At 48.5% G+C, this 22,919-nt stretch overlaps 6 protein-coding genes and 1 non-coding gene across 7 annotated transcripts; 2 read left to right on the top strand and 5 right to left on the bottom strand.

Annotated features, from left to right (window-relative positions):
• Positions 1–1,005: 1,005 nt before the first annotated feature.
• J7337_003042 (uncharacterized protein) lies at positions 1,006–4,178 on the top strand (the record flags this gene model as incomplete). Its single annotated transcript, XM_044820765.1, has 7 exons — positions 1,006–1,147; positions 1,221–1,450; positions 1,506–2,076; positions 2,130–2,281; positions 2,333–2,586; positions 2,635–3,478; positions 3,531–4,178. The coding sequence occupies 7 exons, from the start codon at positions 1,006–1,008 to the stop codon at positions 4,176–4,178; spliced, it is 2,841 nt and encodes a 946-aa protein (XP_044685065.1).
• A 1,149-nt stretch (positions 4,179–5,327) lies between these two features.
• Positions 5,328–7,602, top strand: SDH1 (succinate dehydrogenase flavoprotein subunit; the record flags this gene model as incomplete). The annotated part of the gene is made up of 6 exons (XM_044820764.1): positions 5,328–5,372; positions 5,476–5,533; positions 5,591–5,667; positions 5,723–6,051; positions 6,106–7,329; positions 7,383–7,602. The coding sequence occupies 6 exons, from the start codon at positions 5,328–5,330 to the stop codon at positions 7,600–7,602; spliced, it is 1,953 nt and encodes a 650-aa protein (XP_044685064.1).
• Positions 7,603–10,374: 2,772 nt separating this feature from the next.
• J7337_003040 (uncharacterized protein) lies at positions 10,375–12,048 on the bottom strand (the record flags this gene model as incomplete). Its single annotated transcript, XM_044820763.1, has 4 exons — positions 10,375–10,547; positions 10,607–11,465; positions 11,519–11,731; positions 11,782–12,048. 4 exons carry the CDS (start codon positions 12,046–12,048, stop codon positions 10,375–10,377), a joined length of 1,512 nt encoding a protein of 503 aa, XP_044685063.1.
• Positions 12,049–12,992: 944 nt separating this feature from the next.
• Positions 12,993–14,333, bottom strand: J7337_003039 (uncharacterized protein; the record flags this gene model as incomplete). The annotated part of the gene is made up of 3 exons (XM_044820762.1): positions 12,993–13,280; positions 13,328–14,205; positions 14,261–14,333. The coding sequence occupies 3 exons, from the start codon at positions 14,331–14,333 to the stop codon at positions 12,993–12,995; spliced, it is 1,239 nt and encodes a 412-aa protein (XP_044685062.1).
• A 512-nt stretch (positions 14,334–14,845) lies between these two features.
• J7337_003038 (uncharacterized protein) lies at positions 14,846–17,284 on the bottom strand (the record flags this gene model as incomplete). Its single annotated transcript, XM_044820761.1, has 1 exon — positions 14,846–17,284. One exon carries the CDS (start codon positions 17,282–17,284, stop codon positions 14,846–14,848), a length of 2,439 nt encoding a protein of 812 aa, XP_044685061.1.
• A 603-nt stretch (positions 17,285–17,887) lies between these two features.
• Positions 17,888–18,010, bottom strand: J7337_003037. Its single transcript has one exon. It is a non-coding gene; the product is annotated as a tRNA-Met (tRNA).
• Positions 18,011–18,992: 982 nt separating this feature from the next.
• On the bottom strand, positions 18,993–21,343 carry J7337_003036 (uncharacterized protein; the record flags this gene model as incomplete). Its single annotated transcript, XM_044820760.1, has 8 exons — positions 18,993–19,460; positions 19,505–19,730; positions 19,781–19,887; positions 19,939–20,044; positions 20,159–20,514; positions 20,561–20,605; positions 20,658–21,237; positions 21,288–21,343. The coding sequence occupies 8 exons, from the start codon at positions 21,341–21,343 to the stop codon at positions 18,993–18,995; spliced, it is 1,944 nt and encodes a 647-aa protein (XP_044685060.1).
• Between the last annotated feature and the right edge of the window lie 1,576 nt (positions 21,344–22,919).

Raw genomic sequence — 22,919 nt, 5'->3', positions numbered from 1 at the left:
GCTTGGTCCAAGTTCGCGGCAGCCACAATATCAACGCGGATGGAGTGGAGGATATTCCCGCGGGCAGCGTGGCTTGTATTCATCAAGGTCGAAATGAGACTGATATTCGGATCAACAGAGGATCGGCTGCCTGTTTTAGATGCCGAACGGGCTGATCAAACGAGATGAGCCGTCGTCACTGTAGTGCTGACAGTTTTTGGCAGCGGATAGTCCCAACAACTGTGAGTCTATGAAGCTAGAGAACTCCTTACAACAAAGACCCGTTGGGAGTTGCTTGGCATCAGTCTATAGATCGTAGGACAGCCCCCTTCGTATTGATAATGATTCATCACTGAAATGTCTGTTCAGCCTTACATCAGGCGCCCTGAACCATTGACTACACCAAAAGCTCAGTAGCCGTTACATTAGTTTGATATTCAAAAAGTTTGACTGTCATGCCGGGCATCCATAACACGGCAAAAAGGACCCGAAAAAGCAGGGTTGTGGGAGTCTGGGCGAGTGGCTTGGTACTTGGCGACACACGTCATGCCCCTCGCTTTGGCGCTTATTACACGCAAGTGCCCAGCGTGGGGAATACCTTAAAAAGGTTGAGGTCTATAGTGCAAAGGAAGAAAAGTTCCATCATTTGAGGTTCTGTTCCTTTGATCGTTCTGTCCGTGATACCCTGAAGAAGACGCTGATGTGAGTCCCTATCAACAGCCGACAACATTACGTAGCTGCGCCCCATAAGGCACTTTTTAGCGTACTAACGATGGAAGCTTACTGCAGCTTTGCCCCGCCAAACGAAAGCAGCAGTCCAGACCAGACCAAACCAAACCAACAATATTCCGGACGTTCTTCTGACGCAAATCTACTTATCCCAACTTCGCCGAGTCTTCTACATACATCGATATCGAATTATAACAGACATTGATAGCGGCCGACCTTTTGGATCGTGAAATACCTCTCTTCCCCTCGCAAGAAATACACGGAAAGCTCTCTGTAATCGACTGTTGCGCAAGAGACATGGCTGCTGAGGCCAGAGATACGCCCGCAGTTGTTGAGGATGCTCCCGCGAATCCTCAATCTACCGTTGACCTCCCAGTGCGATCAAAGCAAGATGCTACGCCGCCTCCAGGCCAGACGTTGACTGGCAAGCAAGAACACTGTAAGTGTTGTAATGCGCATTAATTTGCGACCAAACGCTTCAATAGATGCTGATGTATCCTTTTACACATTAGACCTCAAGAGAGAGCTTATTTCGGAGCAGGTACAGTGGGAAATAAACGAACTCAATTCTACCACCGCCCTCCAGCGCTTCGGCGCGCCATTTCGCTCCGATCATGGTGAAGTACCCCCTGAGGAGTCCGAACTGCCCATTCTGCGATACATCTTCGTCCACCATATTCGCGACTTTCCCTTCCTTGACAAGGCGCGCGAGAAGGAGTTCTGGCAGGACAAGCTTCAAGTGGTGAGTAATGATGATGCGATTTGTCCATGGTCGATCCGACGCTAACGAGCTATAGTTCCTCGAGTCGTTCGCAGGAAAGCAGATTTCATCGTCGGAGGATCGCCTAGAGGAGACGAAGCGACGAAAACTAGCTATTAAGGCTAGGAAACTTGTCGAGCTAATGATGGTCTCTGGAATCGGTACATCATCAGGATTCGAGGAGCGCATTCGGTTTTCAGAGATTGAGATTGTTGACAGCAATGCTATCGACACTGGTGTCATGCATACTCTGCCTGAGGGCAACTATATCAATGGCTGGGATGTCAATGTCGCAGGCGTGCGAGTCACCCAAGTCAAGCATACGATCCGAAAGCACAAACACGCCGAATTTATCCTGCGCATCAAGAAGAAGGGAGAATTGGAGCACTATGTTGGCCGAAGATATAGCGACTTTGCCAAACTTCACAGCCGATTGCGACAAGAGCTTCCTGGACGAGTCGTACCAGAAATGCCTAAGAAGAACAAGTCAGATACTACAACAACGATCGCCTTTACATCCATGTTCAGCAACGGAAACGAATCAGATGCCTCCTCTATTTCTTCAGTTTCGACAAGACCTAATGGCTATTCATCTATGTTGACGCCTGGTACGACCCATCCCATTTGTGTTGAATTTCTTACTTATGCTAACGTTTTGAAGGTCACCATAGGGCTGGGTCTGCGGCATCATTCAGATCGAATCGATCCAAGGGGCTCAATTCTCCTAGAATTCCATCTCCTCGCATGTCTACCGAAGGAGGAAGACTTAGCCCCGCCGTCCGCCAGGATTCGGATAAGTCAGATAAGTCAGAGGTATGAGTGACGCTATACACGACTTCCGCAGCCGACTAACAAGATAAACAGACTGTTGTTCTATGGCGTGAAAACCAAAGAATTTCACTGAGGGCGTTCTTGCGATCTGTACTCCACAACCCCCAATTTGCTAATACCAAGGCTATGCAAGACTTTCTGAGTGGCGAGCCCATTACTCCCACAGATGAGGATGTTGAAGATATTCTTCGAAGGAAGGAGGTGGATGAGAAGCGCATGGAAGAGCAGAAGCAATTCTATGAAATCGCGAGGAAACGAGCCGCCGAGCTCGATGAGTACATGGAACAGTGAGTGTTATCTCACACCGGTCAAAAGCCTGAGTTGACATATTCTAGGTTCCGTCGCGATATAGTAGAACACAACGGACTTACCATGCTCTTCAAAGAGATCAAGGAAAAGGAGACGATTCAGGATCTCAGTATCCAATATCGAAAATTTGCCGAGTGGCTTCGTATTGAGATTGCTGCCGTCATCTACCACCTCTTCCTGGCCGAGGACAACTCCCCTGAGCTCTTTGCTCAAGCGAGACGTATACACTCTCTCATCCCATACTCGGTTATCAAGAACGTTATTCGAATTGCAAACCCCGCAGCAGTTATGTCTGGTGTCTTGGATATCTTCCTAGCCCAACCATTCGGTACACGGTCACTGATGCAGAGGATTTTCTCACTTACGCTTAACGATGGTATAAAGAGCTTCCAAAAGTCGATCGATATCCTCGCTAGCAAGATTGACGATCCTGTCTTCTCAGACAAGCTCTACAAGTACACACATGCCGAAGAGCACATCAAGGTCGCCATTCGTGAAGAGGCTGAGGCAGATGATGTGGACTTGATCGTGGCGATTATGAGATCTGATCTCATTGAACCAGGGCTTACAGGAGAGCAAATCCAGAGGCTCTACAACGCATATGTAGCTTTCAACAACGCGGTGGAGAATATTGACGAGGAGCTGCGCCAGGGCGCTCAACTGTTTTCGTACATGAAGCAGTACTTGAAGCTGTGCACAAGACAGAGGGACAAGGAGATGATGCTTCAGTTGATCGAGGAGCCGGTAACTCTCCAGCTATTCCGAGACCTCTTCACCATCTTCTACGAGCCCCTCGTGCGAGTCTACAAGTCGGCAAACGTGTACAATAGTGTTACTGACTTCGCCGTCTTTATTGATGACATGATCCAGGTGAGAGAAGCAGCTATCTCCGAATCGAAACTACATGCTGACATGTGTATAGGTCGTCGACAAGTGCAGAGAGCAAGATGCCTCGGCTGATCCAAACCAGACTGTTCAGGCTTTTATTGATCTTTGCCAGCGACATGAGCACAACTTTTACAAGTTTGTCCATGAAGTGCATACTCACGATAACGGCCTCTTCACACAGCTCATGGGCTGGATCGAGGGTATCCTCGAGTTCTTGCGAAAGGGCCCCAAGAACGGAACCCTTAATGTCAACGCCTTGTTCGAGGGCGGTGTCAGTGCTGGAATTCTGGATAAAGACAAGGCAATTGCAGAGATCAACTCTCTTATTGCATGGCAAGAGGCTCGAAAGAAGTGGCACAACGATAAAACAAGACAGAAGATGGCAGCCGAGGGCCATGCAGGAAGTGACATGATGCCAACGGCAATGGCTTTCAACTCATCAGACTTTGGATTAGACAGCGAAGACCTCGAGGATATGGCCTACGATGATGGCTCAGAGGACGAGGCAGAGGCAGAAGCAGAAGATGAGTTGGATCCCATCGAGGCTGAGAGGCGACGCAGAGCCAAGCGACAGGATCGCTTGCGACGAAGCGCTGGAGAGCCCGTTAAGCCCCCTGTGGGAGAAGTCCACAAGCTGACCGACAATTTCTTGGTCATGCTTCGTGAAGTATTATCGAATTAGAATTAGTAAGATATCCTTGTTGCGGTTGCATTCGGCCTAGGAGGAAGAGAAGGAGTTGGGCTGTATTGATTCTGGCAGTATAAAGATACAGAGCGACATGATTATAAAGTCAGGGAATGATGGAGAATGGTAGAGCCAGTAGACGTCAAGATTCTATCTTTAATTGCCTTTTTTGAATGTCTTGGTGTTTAAAATGTGACGTCTCTCGTGTTTTATGGTAGTCTGCGAGGTCTAAGACTGAGAAGGTCTAATTAGGAATGCTTTCATGTGTATGATCATAAGTTCCAAGGCTTACATCATGACGCTTAGGTTAAGCGTAGTCTTTTATTGTTTGAGCCCATTACAGGAGAAATAGGACTGTTTTCAAGGCCTATTTGAACCCTTCGAGTTGCTAAGGCTCTAAGGATAGACTACAGTAAGAAAACCGGACTTTGATGACCGGCCCCGAAAATTGGTTCCGGGCTGGGTCGCGTTCTTACGACTGACAGCAGCTGGAGGTGGAGCCGTCAGCACATGCCGTTGGTATCGGAATAGGCGGGGGAGACGGGGAGCCGAAGGGCAAAATGTACATCCGCGGACACGTGATGAGATCCAATTGTCTTGAACGTCATGGATTTATTAGACTCGTAAAGGCGAATCTTCCCGATCCATAGGGCTTTGATTTTGGATGAAGATCGAGGGAGGATAGCATTGGATGTAGTATCATGAAAACAGTTGAGAATTAAAAAACCAATTGGCTTTCACAACGACACACTCTCGGACTCAAGGAGCTCTATCATTTGACAGCACAGTGAGTCCAGCACAGGCCATTGACTTCCGAGTCCCTATATCTTCAGTGGCTTACAGCGTCCAGTCCAGTGGGCGGCGAATAATCGACGCTGCTAATAAGCCAACGCTGATTGGTTGGATCAACCGAGGAGCCGAGAGAATCCGTCCGATCGAGGCTCGCGAAGGACGAGAGACCCAAAAAAACATCAAGGGGAATTGTCGATTGGTTGGACAGTCAATTCAATCCATTCTCTCTCTCTTCCAAAACCACATCTAACCAAAGTCCTGCTCCTCCGCCACCCGAAGATATCGTCAAATACCACCCTTTCGATTCTCCCCGCGGATGCAGCTTGGTCTTGGTCATAGTGACTTTAGTTGATGATGGCTTCTTCTATGGCAATGAGGAGATTGGCCGTCGGCCCTGCTGTGAGTAGTCCCTGGTCTGGCCTCTGCAATGGCATCATGAAATAGATTGTCCACCACAAAAGCTTCGTCAGCTCATCAATACGCTTCGCTAACCTCTTGGTAGTTCACGCGGGCTGCTAGGTTCCCTTCTTCTCGAGCTTTCTCCACCACTCGCCCTGTTGGTACGCTTCTCTCCGAATGCTATGCGCAGCTTTGAAATACTGACGAGCTGTCTACAGCCCGAGTTATCACTGGCAATGGTCCTCTGCGAGCCAAGGAGGCCTCTCCTTTCGTGAGCAACAAATACGCCGTCATCGTACGTCTACCTGATCATCCGCGAATCACAGATCTCGTCAATTGACACTTTTCAGGACCACGAGTATGATGCTCTCGTCGTTGGTGCTGGTGGTGCCGGTCTGCGAGCTGCCTTCGGTCTGGCCGAGGCTGGCTTCAACACTGCCTGTATCTCCAAGCTTTTCCCTACTCGATCTCACACCGTCGCCGCGCAGGGTGGTATCAACGCTGCCCTAGGTAACATGCACGAGGACGACTGGCGATGGCACATGTACGATACCGTCAAGGGTTCCGACTGGCTGGGTGACCAGGATGCTATTCACTACATGACCCGAGAGGCTCCCGCCTCCATTATCGAGCTTGAGAACTACGGCTGCCCCTTCTCCCGAACTGACGATGGCAAGATGTGAGTCTGGACTTTGAAATCCGCCCACACAACGGCTACTGACAATTTCATCAGTTACCAGCGAGCTTTCGGTGGTCAATCCAAGGAGTACGGAAAGGGTGGACAGGCTTACAGATGCTGCGCTGCTGCTGACCGAACCGGCCACGCCCTTCTTCACACTCTCTACGGACAGTCCCTCCGACACAAGACCAACTACTTCATCGAGTACTTCGCCCTCGACCTGATTATGCAGGATGGCGAGTGCCGCGGTGTCCTCGCCTACAACCAGGAGGACGGCACCCTGCACCGATTCCTTGCCAACCACACCGTTCTCGCTACTGGTGGTTACGGACGAGCCTACTTCTCTTGCACATCTGCCCACACCTGTACCGGTGACGGTATGGCCATGGTTGCCCGTGCCGGTCTCCCCAATCAGGATCTCGAGTTCGTCCAGTTCCACCCTACCGGCATCTACGGAGCTGGTTGCCTGATCACTGAGGGTTCCCGTGGTGAGGGTGGTTACCTCCTCAACTCTGAGGGTGAGCGATTCATGGAACGATATGCTCCTACCGCTAAGGATCTTGCCTCTCGTGATGTCGTCTCTCGATCCATGACCCTGGAGATCCGTGAGGGCCGTGGTGTTGGTGCTGAGAAGGATCACATCTACCTCCAGCTCAGCCATCTCCCCGCTGAGATCCTTGCTGAGCGTCTGCCCGGTATCTCTGAGACCGCCGGTATCTTCGCCGGTGTTGATGTTCGCAAACAGCCCATTCCCGTTCTTCCTACCGTCCACTACAACATGGGTGGTATTCCTACACGATACACTGGTGAGGTTCTTACCGTTGACGAGAAGGGTGAGGACAAGGTTGTCCCTGGTCTGTACGCTTGTGGTGAAGCCGCTTGTGTGTCTGTCCACGGTGCCAACCGTCTGGGTGCCAACTCTCTCCTCGATCTTGTTGTCTTCGGTCGTGCCGTTTCGCACACCATCCGTGACAAGTTCAACCCCGGTGACGCCCTGAAGCCCATTGCCGCTGATGCTGCTTCCGACCACATCGAGGTCCTCGACAAGGTCCGAACTGCTGATGGTCCTAAGAGCACTGCTGAGATCCGACTTGCCATGCAGAAGGCCATGCAGACTGATGTCAGCGTTTTCCGAACCCAGGAGAGTTTGGATGAGGGTGTTCGCAAGATGACCGAGATCGATGCCATGTACAGCCAGGTTGGCATGAAGGATCGCAGCATGATCTGGAACTCTGATCTCGTTGAGACTCTTGAGCTCCGCAACTTGCTCACCTGCGCGTAAGTTTTGACTCTTTCGGGACTTTCTGAAGTAATACTGACACTGTATACAGTATCCAAACCGCTACCTCTGCCGCTAACCGAAAGGAGTCTCGTGGTGCTCACGCCCGTGAGGATTTCCCCGAGCGAGATGACGAGAACTGGATGAAGCACACTCTTTCTTTCCAGAAGGAGCCTCACGGCAAGGTCGACCTGGCCTACCGAAAGGTCATCGCCAACACCCTGGACGAGGCCGAGTGCAAGCCCGTGCCACCCTTCAAGCGTGTGTACTAAGCGTTTGCGAATCCGGACACGAGGAAGTACTTGGGAAGGAGTTTTTGTTAGCTTGTTGGGAAACTTGGCATGCATGATTCTACGCAGGGCAGCGTCTCCTTTTTGACAAGATAAGATGTGCGGTATATATCCTTTGGGAAGAGGAGGCGGGCATGATAAGAAGCAGCGAGAGAATGGTCTCTGTTGGGTCTTAGGATGAAGACTTGGCAAGGGACGTGTATTTGTCGACATTTTGTAGTTCAAAAGAAGTTAAGAGACTTAAAAAGAAGATTTTCTATGTACCTTGTGTCACTGGGTCTATAGCCCATCGTTTTGTTTGGTGAGATAGATACATTCGTTCTCCTTTAATCCATGTTCATCATTAGACCCGTCAAATGTTGGTCTAATTCACGAAAGCTAAAAGCTCGATCGAAGTTCAAATTTCCTAGGGGCGTTGCACGCAAGTGATTCAATGATCGATGGGCAGAACAGTGTGTTCGAGGATTTGATGGAGTTGTGTATCGGTGAATATGTCCATGACATTGTTCTCTCCGTCCAACACTGTGGTGCATCGTTCACGAGGAGTGTAGTCCGAACAAAGAATCTCAATACAATCATTGCGTATAAGAGGCAACGTTCATTGAATTTACTAATTACAGTGAATTGCTGCAATGGTCATCTCTACTATAAAATGGCACACTCTTTCGTCGATGTAGCCTCAAGTCCACAACTCACCTCAGTTTCCTAAGCACCAGACTTCGCATCTCAACAGCCAAACGCAATTCTCGTCCTAAGCTTCACTACTTCCCTTCAGGTACGCAGTGGCATTTGATAAACGTTACGTGACTACATATATCACATTCCACCAGGCCCTCTATATCCAACATGTGCCGTTTAGTCACCCGCGTTGCCTCGTGCTGGCTCTGTAACTCGACACTCGAACCTTTTGGTCGATTCTTCCCTTGCGGCAACATTATCACTGCAGGGAAAAAGGGCTGCGACATTTTGGAGAAGAAGGAAAACGTCGGCCCTGGGGATCTGCTATGTCATGAGTGCCTCAAGATTACTGATGGAATCAACAAGCTCAACGACAACCAGGCTCTACCTGATTCACCCAAGATGGCTGGAAGATGTGACTTGGAAGTGATGGGGTAGGGACTGGACATTGAACGCTATTGAGACTGGAAACTAGGAACAGGGTAAAAATGGATGTAGAGGTGGTAGGGGTATCTGCTATGCTTGTGCCTTTTTTATAGTGGGTGGTATCTCTAAATGGTAAAATGTGTGGGAAACAAAACGCAAGTCGCTAGCTGTCAATCAGCACGATTATCTGTCTGAGACAGAATCTTCGCTAAATAACAATCCTTCTTCCTCATCTCTGGGTATATCCTCCTCATTCCTCGCACAGTTGCTTCGTGATGTGGGCGAGTTTGCTTGTGTGCTCTCGTAGTAAGCCACGAAAACTAATATCATTTGAACGAGACTAGGGAAATAATTGCAAGTCAGAAATATGGTACTAGAGGATTTGAGCATGCCTCAGGGAGCAAGAAAACATCAGACTATAAAACGGGGTGTCAAGTCAAACTTATCAAAGAATCCCCCAAGCTTAGGCTAGATTTACCTAAACATCTTCATTGCTAAGGGTTAAGGTGCTGAGTTTTCTTTCCTTCCCTAGGCATGCAATGGAATTAGACTCACGCTTTGGTGATGCCGAAACATCCAAGGGCTCGTCTCCCAAGATGTGACTCGTCTGTGCTTGGGGCCGAGCCGGAAACTGCGTGATCCGAAGGACCGAAATATCCATAGACGAGTGATAGGATTATAAAGAGAACAGTTAATGGAAGATCGATGAAGATTCGTATGGAGGGGCTAAAGCTGTGGTATCTTCTGGTCCAGAGATGGATAGCGTCCGCAAAGTTCCATATCAGAGCAAGGGTAGTCTAAGTTGTTTCTTCGTTAGTAGGTGACAAGACCATGAGAATAGATAGGTACATACGAAAACCCCAAAGACGGAGATGGATGTTGTTCCATCACTGGAATTAGAGGCCAGCAAAGAGACAATGACAAGAAGAAGAGCGTCAACACAGATGGAGAAGAGACGAAGGTTAAGTCTGGCCTTCCATATATGGCCTTTGGCTGGGAGAGATAATGTATCGTGAGTTGACAACGGTTGTATCTGTTCTTGAGGCTGGTCTAAAGGTTGATCTTGTGTTGGTGTTGAGCCTTGTTTAGGAGTAAAATCGAAGTCGTCATGATACTGTGGTCCAGCCATTGTAAGTGGAATAGCCATCCTGTAACTAACACGACTTTACTCGACCAACAAAGATGCCGAGAGAAGGAAAGAAGAAAATTGATAGAACCAGACGAGATTACATAAGAGAAAGAAAGGGAAGAGCCGTCATCTTTTAATGCCTACCGCTCAGAGCCTAATGTTGAAACGAATCCTGAAGGAAGATGGATATACACATTTCTAGAGCCAGAGGACCCGACCCCTGCTTACTATAATTACCCGCGTACCCGTGCTACGCCGAATGAGGGGCTCATGGAGGATCAGCTTCCGAGAGACTCTTTTAGTAGCCAAACTGAAGTGACAAGGCAATCCCCTGTCAAGGTTCATAACTATGCCTATTGTCTCTTGGCGATGTTGCATTTTGAGGCTGACTCCAAGTGATTGACAGGATATTGCGGCGGTGACTAGCGGGACTGTCGGCCCGTTGTCCGTTTTACCTATGGAGTACCTTATGGAGTATTAAACAAATATCTCTATTTTAAATCCGATACATACTGTTTATCTTAGTTTTCCTCCTTCCTATCCTGCTCTTCGCCTTGTTCTTCATCTTCTGTCTGTGTTTGTATTATCACGGCCTTTTCTCGTCGAGGATGCCATCCTCCTGTCCAGCCAATCCATCCCTTTTCCCTAGGTCCTCTCGCAACGGCAATCAGGATGGACAATCCAACGAATGCAACTGTTGATGTTCATATTAGCAATTCGCTTGCGAAAGAAGACACTCTCGAGTTGACTCACTGCTGCATCCGCCGCTTCTCCTCCAGCCTCCACTAGCATACAGTCTGTTTCCCACTGCCGTGCCAGTCAATTGTCCAGCAAACACCAGGGCCATGTAAGCCGTGTTAACTCTATTACGCGCCTTGGGATTGATGCCGAAGATGGCTGCGCGGTTCGACACTGCCGCTGTCTGCATACCGACATCGATACCGATAGCCTGAATCACAAGGCCGGCAACGGTAAAGTTTCCAGTGAAAGTTCCGACGATAACTCCAGTCAACGCCAGGATCTGACCGCCTATCGTCGGGAGTAGAGGTACATAATGATCAATCAACCTCCCAATCAAGGGGATTGACAGGATGGTCGCAAGCGAAGTCAGAGAAAAGAGACCAATCTGTAGAGACGTATAGTCAAAGGGCGCAGAAGAGAGTTGAAATGTCAACGTTGTCCAAAACGACGTGAACACGGCTGACAGCGAAAAGGCAATGAGACAAGCCTGTATCAGAACAGGCTCAGTGACCATCATACGAGGAATAGACCAGAGAGCATAGAGATAGTTCAGCCCGTCCGGATTGGTAGATGGATAGTCAGGCATGAAGCAGAAGAGCACAACACCCATGAGGTACTGCAGACCGCATGCCAACCAGTAAATGTTGCGCCAAGCTGTGAAATTCGCTACCACTCCCGAGAGCAACCTCGCCATCAACAGACCCAGCATAAGTCCTGATGTGACGATAGCGAGAAGAGAGGCCTTTCGATGCGCTGGCGCGAAGTCTCCCACTAGGGGAACCATCAACTGTGGTGTCACTGTGGTAGCACCGCATACAAAAGATAAAGCACGGAAGACGGTAAAGTCATTTGTCACACAGAGTCCTATCCACTACATCATGTCAGCTGCTGAATATAGTAATATGCTAGCTACACAGCGCTTACCATTGTTGCAGTGGCCAGAACAAGAGCGATGATGAACGGGCGTCTTTCGAGAATATCCCCGAGTGGTAGAACAAAAACGAGACCAGCTGCATAGCCTGACTGCAACAACGTTGCAACCTGGGATGATTCTTCGTATGAGACATTGAAGGTGGCGGCTATCTTGTTGAGAATTGGCTGGTTGTAGTAGAGGTTTGCAACTGTGATACCCGATGCCTATTTCCGTCGATTAGCATGAGCTTCAATACTTGAGGTAATTTACCTACCAAGGCGTATAGACAGCAATGGCTCATAGACAAAGCTGGTGGCGACTCATCGTTCCATCGACAGTTCTTTGGCGTCAATATCCTGCGAAGTAAACTCGTTTCATACTTTGAAGACTGCAACACGACGTTGCTGGAGCCCGTTTCTTCAGTTGACTCGACCAAATTGGGAACCTTGGGGTCCTCGGTGACTGAGTCTTGACTCGGAAATGTTTCCGTGATGCTATCACCAGAGGCATTTGGCCTCTCTTGTTGATTCGAGAACGTCATCGTTACTCGACAGAGACGTTGATGAGAGTTAAACAGAAACAAACGGTGATCAACAAATAGCCAACATGCTAGGAACTCGAAAAAGGTGTATCTCTGTGGGAGTTATATAAGAAATGATCAACAATGGCAAAAAATTAGCATGATCAATAGTCGTCAAAGTGGATTATTGTCTAACTACATATCCCCAATGGAGTTGCGGAATCGCAAGCACGGAGTTGGCTAGCTATCTAATCAGAAAGCACGCAAGACAAGGGACGGGGGGTTACGACATTCTGCTTCTTTTCCCTCCTTTTGCCCATGGAAATGGGGGTCAACTAATGTTGTGCTGCTGCTTGGAGACGTTGACCGGATATAAATGTCCGTAATATCCGCCTCTAGGACTGTCAGCAGCTTCATTGCAACCCTACATAGTGGACGTGTAATACAGTTCGGGTTCCGTATGCAGCCATTTGAAGACTAATTAGCCCATATTTAATTAAGCTCAGATGAGTTGTGATGAAGGGTCTTATCATCATAGACTTCAGCCAAAGAATGAAGAAGAACAAGTCTAGGTATAGTTGCCATATAAGTTACCTCATTGTCATACGGATACATTATGGCCAGGTTATTAAAGTTTGGGATCGTTGTAGTCTTAAGGTTGAAATACAGCTATAATGTCAGATGCCAAGAAAACTAGAGCTGGAACTGGTATTATACGAGGTTTCTTGTCTAGGTACTAACTGAGTCGACTTTGCTCCAATTGACTAAGACCATCCCAAACATCACTGATAGTCGGCGCATGAAGGCACAAAGCACAGAGTCTGGACTGGACACAAGGCATACCCAAATCTAGTAGCATTTAAGATTTAATCGTCCTTTTTGGCAAAATACATCCTCCCCATTTCACACCAACTCCATCCACTCCTAGCTCCAGTCAACTTTTTGTTAGGAAGCATTCCCAAAGTTTACCTCTTCTTGCCCTTGCGCTTGTTAGCCTTGCCCTGCGAAGCGCCAGATGCCTTGGCCTTGGTGAGAGAATCAGTGCTCTTGTCAAGAAGCTCAAAGTCCTCGCCGGCGGAGTCGGTGCTGGGGGTGGGCTGGGGAACATCAGAGTCCTCGTCCTCGGCAGGGATCTCGATCTCGAGGTCGGTGGGCTTCTTGGAAAGGAAGCGACCAGCAGTGATGTTGAACAGGAAGATGGGTGCGCGGAAGACTGCGGTGTCCTTGATGGTGGGCTTGGCAAGCTCGTTGGGCTGTCACATGTTAGTCTAGTCATTTGGATGATATTGTGATAGCTTACGTCAAGGAGGAACTCGTGGACCTCGCCCTCCTCATCCTCTCCCTCGAGGTAAACATCACCAAGGGAGTCAACGACAAGGATCTTGCCATTCTCAGCAACAACTCGCTTGCGAGCACCAGTAGGTCCAGCAGCAGGGGTAGGAGTAGCAGTTCCAGAGGAAGCCTGAGGAGCACGGCGTGTCTTCTTAGCAGGTCGAGCACCATCGCGCTTGGCCGCCTTCTCCTGCATACGGCGCTCTCGTCGGTTCTGGGGCAGAGGGGGAGCCTCTTCCTCGTCGCTAGCGGGCGCGGGAGATGCAGCAGGGGCTGGAGCGGGAGCTGCGTCGACGCCAGGGATGTTAAGACCACCACCCCAAGCGGTGTCGCGGGCGAACTTGATGTAGCGCTCGACAAACTCCTTCTGTCGCTTCCAGCTCATGTACAGAGTGAGGTAGTGGAAACCACCACCCACAACGAGGAAAAGACCAACGATAACCGTGCCCAGGCCGGGGCGATATCGGTTGTAGTAGTAATCGGTGCCCTTCCAGAGAGGGAAGCCATTGGAGAGGAAATGGTCGTATCGGTCGCGCTCGGGGCCACGAAGGATGTTGGCGATGAGGGAGAGACGAGCCTGAGCCTCGCCGGCCTTCTTTACAGCAGCCTTGATCTCAGCATTGGTAGGAGGCTTCGTCTTTGCGCCAGCCTTCTTGTCCTTTGCAGCCTTGGATCGCATTCCCTGTCTGACCTTGTCCGGGTGCAGATTTCGGGTCTGCTTGCGATAGGCCTTGGTAATATCATCGAGCGAGGCAGAGGGAGGGACGCCGAGGATGTCGTAGAAGTTGGCAGCAGGGTCGGTCTCATACTTTGCGATCTCATCCCGAATGCGAAAGATTTCGCGATCTGAGAGGATGGGAATTAGTTAAGACATGAATTCAGAGCAGACAGTAAAACATACCTTCTTTGCTCCAGGCGGCTGCCAAGGGGCTGAAGAGGGCGAGGAGCCCAACAGACAAGTACGAGATCTTCATCTTCAACCGTCGATGCGATGATGAAGAGAGGAAGAAGCGGTACAGCAAAAAAGGGAAAGGAAGAAAAGAAGAACAGAGAGGAAGAGAAGAGATGAGAGAGGGCAGGGGGCTGTAACGGTTCCTGGGCTAGAGCGTAGCTTAGATCTTCATCCCTACCTCTACAGTACTTAACTTTTTTTAGTGGAGGGGGGGAACCTATTGCAGAAGGCCAGCTGTCCTATACTTGACTGCACCGGTCAAACTCACCCAATACAAACGCAAAGGAAAGCGCCTCAATTGAGGACGGGAGTTTGGCCAAACACAGGTGAGTAGGCTGTGATAACGTATTGCAAATAAATCAATTGTTGCTGTAGCCACTTTCTGTTTGTGGCTTTTGGAGGCAACAAGACCCTTTATGTTGCACTATTTGGGGTTGTATAACAGGGGTTCAAGCATCCAATGTCTACCTACCCCTTCGGATACGATGGGCCTTTTTTCCATTATCGATCCATTTCCTATCCAAAGCCACAATATCAACTGCCGGTGTCATCCATGTCGACTCTATACTCGGCCTCTTGCTGCAAGTAACGCTTGAAGAAGTCCCTTTGACGAGCAAGACCATACTTTCCTCCCCCACAGCCATGTCCACCACCAGGAATTAATAGAAACTCATAATTCTTACCCGCCTTATTCAAGGCATTTGCCATCTGAAACGTTGAAGATGGATCGACGTTGTCGTCCAAATCTCCAACAATCATCATCAAGGGACCCTTGAGTTTCTTGGCGTGAGTTATGTTAGACGCCTTCTCATACGCCTCATCAACTGGGTATCCCATCCACAATTCGTTCCACCATAACTTATCCATTCGGTTATCATGACAGCCTGAATCTGCTATACCGGCCTTGAAGAAATCACTGTGGTGAAGCATGGCTGCTACGGCGTTTTGTCCACCTGCGGAAACGCCCATGATTCCCACTCGAGAGAGGTCCATCCATGGTCGTGATGATGCTGCAGCTTTCAACCAGGTGATATGGTCTGGAAGTCCTGAATCATGAAGACTCTTATAGCACACATCATGGAAATCTTTGTTGCGCCAGTTCGTGCCCATTCCGTCAATGATTACGACGATGTACCCTTCATCTGCCCATCGTCGTCGATCTGAGAGAGTTGAAAATGCTTTGGGAACTCGAAAGTTATGAGGTCCGGCGTAAATCTCATCAAACACGGGATATTTCTTGGTGCCGTCCAAGTCGACGGGTCGAATGATGATTCCGTATATAAGTGTCTTGCCATCCCGACCAGGGGAAGCGAACCTCTCGGGAGAAGACCATCCTTTATCTTCCAACTCTTTCGAATCCACCTTCTCGAGTGTCATAATCTCTTGTCTAGACTCGCTGTCACGGAGGGCCGTTGTAGGTGGACAATCTACCCTTGACCAGGTGTCTATCAGGTAACGTTTGTCTGGGGAAAAGGACCAAGAGTGAGTCCCATCTCCATCTGTGAGAACCTTGAAATCTGACCCATCGAGGTTGACGCTTGCTAGATGTGCGTGATACGGGTCTTCACCGTCCTTGAGCCCATAGCCTCGCACCCACATTCGACGACGCTCCTTGTCCACAAACTCTACAAAGTTTACCATCCATGACCCCATGGTGATCTGGTTCTTGACTGAGCCAGTAACAAGGTCGACCAGATACAGATGGTTATATCCGTCGCGTTCACTGGCCCAGATAAGCTCATCAAAGTCTCTGAGGAGCTTGTAGTATGCCTTTGTGTAGTCTACAAATGTGCGGCTCTCCTCTTCCACGATCGTCCTAACACTTCCGTCAACTTTGATACCAATAGCTCTGGTATGTTGATGTCCACGCTCGTTAAGATAAAAACGATATTCCTGACTGTTACTGTTCCATTCCAGATTGCTTACTTGGTAAGGGTTTTTGAACAGCGAATCATCAGTTGCAACTTCGCTATGAGCTTTGAGGTCAAAGAGCCGAGGCCTGTCAACCCTAACACGATCGCCTGGTTTGAGATATGTCTTTGTGTGGAGTTTTGGCTCAATCTGGTCTTCTGGAGATGATTCCACCAAATTGATCTGGTGGTCTTGCGCGGGGGTGTACTGCCATGCGATTGCATGCTGCTTGCCTGGCGATATGTACAAGTGTCTTTTGTCGTAGGGGCTCTTTTCGTTTCCGTTCTCAGATAGCTGAAAGGCTTCATTGTCCTCATTCTTGAACCATACGTTAAAGTCTTTGATGTAGAGACATGGCCCTTTTTCGGGCTCCTTTGATTCTTCATCCGTTTCAGAATCTTCATCGTCGCTGGGCGGAGATGCTTCAGGGATAGAGTCACTGAGATGCTCGATGATAGCGACATGATTTCCCTCGTCAGGTGCCGAATAGACTGCCCTGTGCTTTTCGTCCGACACATCTACCAGCCGCCAAACATGGCCCACGTACGTAATCTGTCGTTTTGTTTCGCCGTTCTTGATCGACATATATGGAACAGCCTTTGCCTTCCAATCGATCCAAAACACCCTGAGAGTTTTGCCTGTACGGTTCACAAAGTCGACAGTGACTTTAGTGTCACTGTGGGCAGAAATGACTTCTTTTTGGGGCAGATGATCTGGCTCAGTGGTGAACTGTCCCTCCCATTCTTGAAGCAGATGGTTTGGCCCAAACTGCCACTTTCGTTTGTCAAAGTGGAATCGAACACATGATTCGTCTGGGACTAGTTCAATCCAGTTGAAAGGAAGAGAGTTTTGGTCAACCTCTTCGTTTGTCTTCTCGCGCAGAGCCTCAGCGAGTTGCTTGTGATCAAACGCCAACTCGCAACTCTTTCTCTGGACATCAACAAACAGAAACTGACACTTGTTTGGTGAAGTATTCTGCTTATACCAAAATGCTTCGCCACTCGGTAACCAGCGAGGCGTCACGTTTGTCGAGTCAATATATTGCTGTGCTAGTTTCTCCATGGTTTTACTGATAAGACTAAAGGGTAAATATGAAAGTGAGGTTGAAGAGGAATAAGTAAGAGATGCTGTTGCCTAGACATGGTCATGGTCATCTTTTAGCTGAGGCATGCATGCGTATGCGGGTAGTCCTATTGGGTGTCACGCGGTCATGGGCGGAAACCTATCCATTTAGGCCTATTTGACATAAAGAATCGCGATTCAGGAGCATCTGCAGTCGTCTGTAGTAACCCCTAGTCAACACTGTCTTCTCCTGGCTTAAGTCAGTACAAGTTGGTGAGCTGATGTGTAGGTACAGTTGATCAGCGGACTTATACTTTATTGAGCACGTATACATGATTGAACTTGAACCAAAAGCCACTTTCGATTCATCCAGTCCTTATATCTCCGGTTAATTATCTATGGAAAAAGAAAGAGGCTTTCTATACTTGCAATAATTAATAACCAGAGATCGCGTGTAAGTTACCAGTCACGTGCTTCCACCAAGTCACGCCCATCAGAAACTAGTGCAAGACCACCACCAAAAAGAAACCCTGAAATGAGACAACTTGAAAGACCAAAATTGAAATAGGAAAAATTGCAAAAAAAAAAAAAGAATATGAAACCTAGCAATTGCACGTTTCGATCGTGCGACCTCCGGGTTATGAGCCCGGCTGGGATAAGTTAGTATAAATTTTAATTTCTTACTGTGGAGAAGTACATACCGCGCTTCCACTGCGCCAAATTGCTTTCTTGGTGAAAGAGTGTGGGCTTATTTGAAGATATACCTCCACTCAAGTGTGACTCACTGAGCCCCCCACTGCTCTCGGGGGTCACCAGTAACATCACAGTGTTGGAGGATCAGGAGCATAGAGTTATTGGAGAGTTGAAACAAGAGTCGAACGAATTGTATACCACTTTTTCAAATAGCAGAGTAACATTGATCGCTATTGCGCAGAGTTGATTGTCAATTTGGCCTGGAATCCAGATCTGACGTTCTCATCAGCTTCCCACGATGAGCCTCAGCCGACATCAGTATATTCTTCACTCATACGATTCGAATCATATCATGCAATAGTTTTATCGAAACATTTGTAGCCCAAGATGCGAGCCACCGGAACGAGAGTTTTAGGATGCTGGACCACACTTGTAGAATGTACTCAGGTCAAGCTCTACTCTTGAATAAGGAGTCACCAGCACAAAAGTCGAGGGACATATACCCGACGTCTGTAGATCTCATCAAGTCTTTGTCTAGAGCCAGAAACGTGCCCATAGCTATTGATCCCTTCTCAAGCACTAACATTGAACAATGACAATACGCAGACTCATGACCCTTCAGTCAGATCCTGAAAGGATTCATCAACTTATGATGCGAAAAGCGACCTCAGTCACCAGGCGTAAAATTGGATAAACCAAACGAAAACGCACGCAACGCGATAAAAGAGCCACTTGAATTGAACTAAAAGACGTAACTAGCATGTCGTCTTACCGATGTAGCACCGGTATATGCTAGACATATGTGCCCCAATATGACATGACATAAAGCAACTATACGCTTGATCCCTTAGCAATACCCATGAGCTTTCGTAATACCTCCCAACCAAGAATTTAACTCTAAAATGAGACTCGCTTTGAGCCCTTCTTGAGCCCCTTTGACTCCCTTTGACCCAATTGGAGCCACTTTGGGCTCTTTGGATCGCATTAACACAGCAACCATGACCCCATCCCTTATTCATTCCTCAGCCTCAACGTAGTCACTGTCGCTATCGGAGTCGGTCATGTCAATGATATTGTTACCATTGTTGTTGTTATCCAATGGTTGAGGAGAGCCCATCTGTACGTCATCCTCGTCATCAGTATCGTTCTGACTGATAGAGTCGAAGGCGACACTTCCAGAAGCAATGCTCTTGTTCTTGTAGAACACTTGAAAATCCAAAGAGGACCCGTCACTGATCATGCGCAGTTCGTAAGTGATTCGGTGGAACACTTCACCGTCTTCGTTGGTCCACACCGGTATGGTATCCCATCTGGGAAGTTCGGACGCTTTGACGATACACATAGGCTTCACTGAATCGTCCTTGCGGGTCGGGGGAGTAGAGGCGTCCGAGATAACGATGTCGATTTGGAGATCATCGTCGGGGCTCGTGAGGTCCTGCCAGAAGGATTCACAAACGGGGTCATATGCAGAGACAGAGGAACCCTAGAGAAGTTAGAGATTAACATAAACGGGCCCATGTGACTTACGATCTCAACAAACCATCGTGTCTGCTCGACAGCAAGGAATTCCTGCAGACCAGCATCCCAAACGCGGTCCTTGGCGTCATGCTCTTTGGGGTCAAAGGGTGAAATGTTCACGAGGGTCCCGTAACTGTGACGGGACACACGCGAGGCGACCGTAACTTTGATTGAACTGGCATGATTGGTTCTCGCCAGTCCATGTAGGACAGCTCCTCGAAGCACAGCGGTCCAGCTACAAATTATTGTCAACAAAAGGAATTTCAAGGCGTCGAGATCACATACGGCTTTTCACCATCCTGCTGAAGAACGTCTACTCTGTTGCCAACAGCGTCCTGAAGGCATTGATGCAGATAGAGAGACCTTCCAAAGCCGCCAACTAGGATGACGAACTAAACGATGTTAGGCAGTCTGCCATTGAACGAAATGACGAACAGATCTACCTTTGGCTTCTTCTTGTACTTGTGCTTGACTGCATTGACCTGCTTCTGAACGAGCTGTTTAACATCTTTGACCACAGGATCAAACACTTTCTCACGGATTTCGGAACTAGGACTAAGTTAGCTGGGACGAGGTAGGTGTTACGAAGACGCCCGTCAAGGCCCTCATAGAGAATTATGGATGTTCCCAGAGTAATATGATGGGGTCATTTATGGCACTTACACATCGATGATGAACTTTGAGGGGAAGAAGTTGGTGTTAATGAGGCCATCGTACGAGAGTTGCAGGGGCAAGTCTCCGCTGGTCTCACAGAAAGAGGACTTCAAGCCGCCTTCCCAATCGGACTCCATAATCCTGTGGAATGTCTGCTTGTCAAGACTCTTATGAGCCTCAAAAGGGATAGTCTCCTTGAGTAGGTTGAGAAACTTCTCGTCGAGGAACATGGCACCACACAGGCCGCCTTGGTCGAGGTCAGTCAAATGTACATCATACAGCGGCCCAGATGGCTTACCATCGCCTTTGACACTCTCACTAATAATGAGAGGATCAAGCTTCTCGATTTTGTAGGTGATGAGATCCTGTTTTGTAAGAAAAGTTTCGTAAGCAGAGGAAGCTGAAACTTACAACAGTCCCTCCTCCGGCATCACAGATGACGAAATGATCACCGACCTAAACATGATTAACTATAGGCCAGTGATAAAAAGGGTCATTTTGAACTCACTCTGACATTGAAGCGATCGGCGTTCTCCTTGAGACAGGTCAAAGCAGCCGCCTCGGGCTCAGAGATAAAATCCAAAGTTGTATGTCCAGCTTTGGTGATGTTGAGAAGACCGGCGTGTCCCAGAGCCTCCGTCATTCTGGAGCGGGTGTAGTATGGCCATATAGCCGGGAGAGTGACAACAAGGTGAACTATCGAGACTGTCATCATTCGGCGACCCTCGGCCCTGACAATGTTCTGACGACAATGACGCCAAAGCTGTCGCAGGTAGTCGCCCAAGATCTGAACTGGGGTCTTGTTAGCCTTCAACATTAGAGCCCGAGCTGTCTTCAGCTGAACAGAGTGCCGGATATGATCCGGGAGATCTTTCTCATCGACGAGAAGGAGCTTGAACCAACGAAGGGTAGTATCGTCCTGCGGAGTGGTCGCGCCCCATTCAGGGTTCTCATCATTCAGGTGGTGATAAAAGATTGCCGAGGGGACCTTCTGCTTGTCTCCCGGAGCGAATCTTGGCTTCTTCCAGTTGGTGGTGAACTTGATTTCGTTGTTTTCGCCGACTCGACACCACGCGATACCTGAGTATCTGTATGGAAAACGTTAGAGAGTGTAGATCAGGAGTGGGTGGTAGCTTACGTGGTGCCAAAGTCGATGCCCAGCACCAGAACTGGGCTCGTTTGTTCAGCATCCATGCTGAGACACTATAGTAGTATCTACTCGACTTGACGACAGCGTGATAGGATGCCGCGAAGTATCTTCTCAGGGAAGAAAGAAGCCAGGATAGCTGTATGTGCTTCAAAGTGTGGTTGGCCGTAACGTGGTGTTTTGCGGTAAAGGTGAGGATGCGAGAGTGATTCGGAAAGTAAGTGAAAAGGATGAGGGAGGAGTTTTGCAAATGGATAGCGAAAATGACTTCTGAATATCCAGGACAATGGACAATGGGCAATAGCTTGACTTGACTAACCCCGCTGCAGCCAATTGCCAGGGGTTCAAGCTGTGGCCACAATCCAATATAGCTGCCCTCATATTGATTTTTCTTCGCATATATACTCATCAATAGAGTGACAATACGGAATTTGTTGCCCTTGAATAATTTTGGAACTTGCCTAAGGACAAGCCATGATGGGAATGTTCCACTGCTCGAGGCAGTTATGGTTCGATAAGATACATAGTGGTAGACCTCTCGGAAGGTCATGAATGCTAGGATTATCAGTGGTATACGAATACATTAGACTCGTATCTCAACACTTTTAGGATTGCTCAATGTTCGGATCTTGAGGAGGCTGATGGATCAGGTCGAATGAGGCGAGCTTGGGAAAACCTAGTCTCTTCCATAGTACTGCCAGTCCGCGCATTGCAACTTGAAGAAATATGCAATTCTAACATAGCAGGCAAGCTACCTGTAATGGCTCCCTGTGCGCACTTGACTGGAAAGGTAACACGCAGTTGGACGACGTTGAAGTTGATGCTCGGAAGATATATCCACCGGCCTCTCTTTACCTTAAGTGTTAAGGTGCCTAGTAGCACCTGGACCCTGAAGCGGCAGCTGAATTGTGGGTCTGGCCCGTGCGCAACGCATTTCCATTTTCGCTCGTTACGGATACTCTCACCCCTCTCAAGAACCCCAACTTCTCATCAAGTGATTCTCTCCGACTACTATAAACACAAGTCTACAAATCAAATGGATCTCCTCATGATCTTCGCGACGGGATACAAGGCTTCGAACTGCCTTATTTCGTTCATTTCCGCGCATCTCAAGACTTGAGTTCTACATGAGCGTTTCCCTTCTCGTTTCTCCAAGTTCGTTATTTGGCAGTTTATGCACACACCCTCACCTCACCTCGTCCATATACGCTCTTCTCCCTCCTCATCTTCCTCACTCATTGTTCTCCACCACGACCATATGATGAGCACGATCGCTTAATTCCTCAAAGTGTCATACTCTTATATCAGGCTATTGTTCCTCGCGTTCAGGCCTGACCATACAGTCACCATGCTTGTAGACGAGACGTTCCTGAACTGCTCTGGCTGAACAGCCTTCGCATAGATAGTCAACATGCCATGCAGCAGTCATGTCGGACCTCCCATATTACTCGTGAAATACTCTATGAGGTATTTATTGCTTGTCCGGGGCGATTATAAAGGCTAATATGGAACAGAAAAGCTCATCCACAACAAGGTTAACCACGTTGAACGCAAACGTCTCGGCATCACGCGCAACACTCAGCGATAATGCTACAATCATATGCCGAAGCAGAAGTCACCAAG

This window comes from Fusarium musae, chromosome 2 (genome assembly GCF_019915245.1).
Source record: "Fusarium musae strain F31 chromosome 2, whole genome shotgun sequence".
NCBI classification, from domain to species: domain Eukaryota; kingdom Fungi; phylum Ascomycota; class Sordariomycetes; order Hypocreales; family Nectriaceae; genus Fusarium; species Fusarium musae.
The sequence above is the reverse complement of the archived record's forward strand: the minus strand, read 5'-3'. Positions and strand labels throughout refer to the sequence as shown.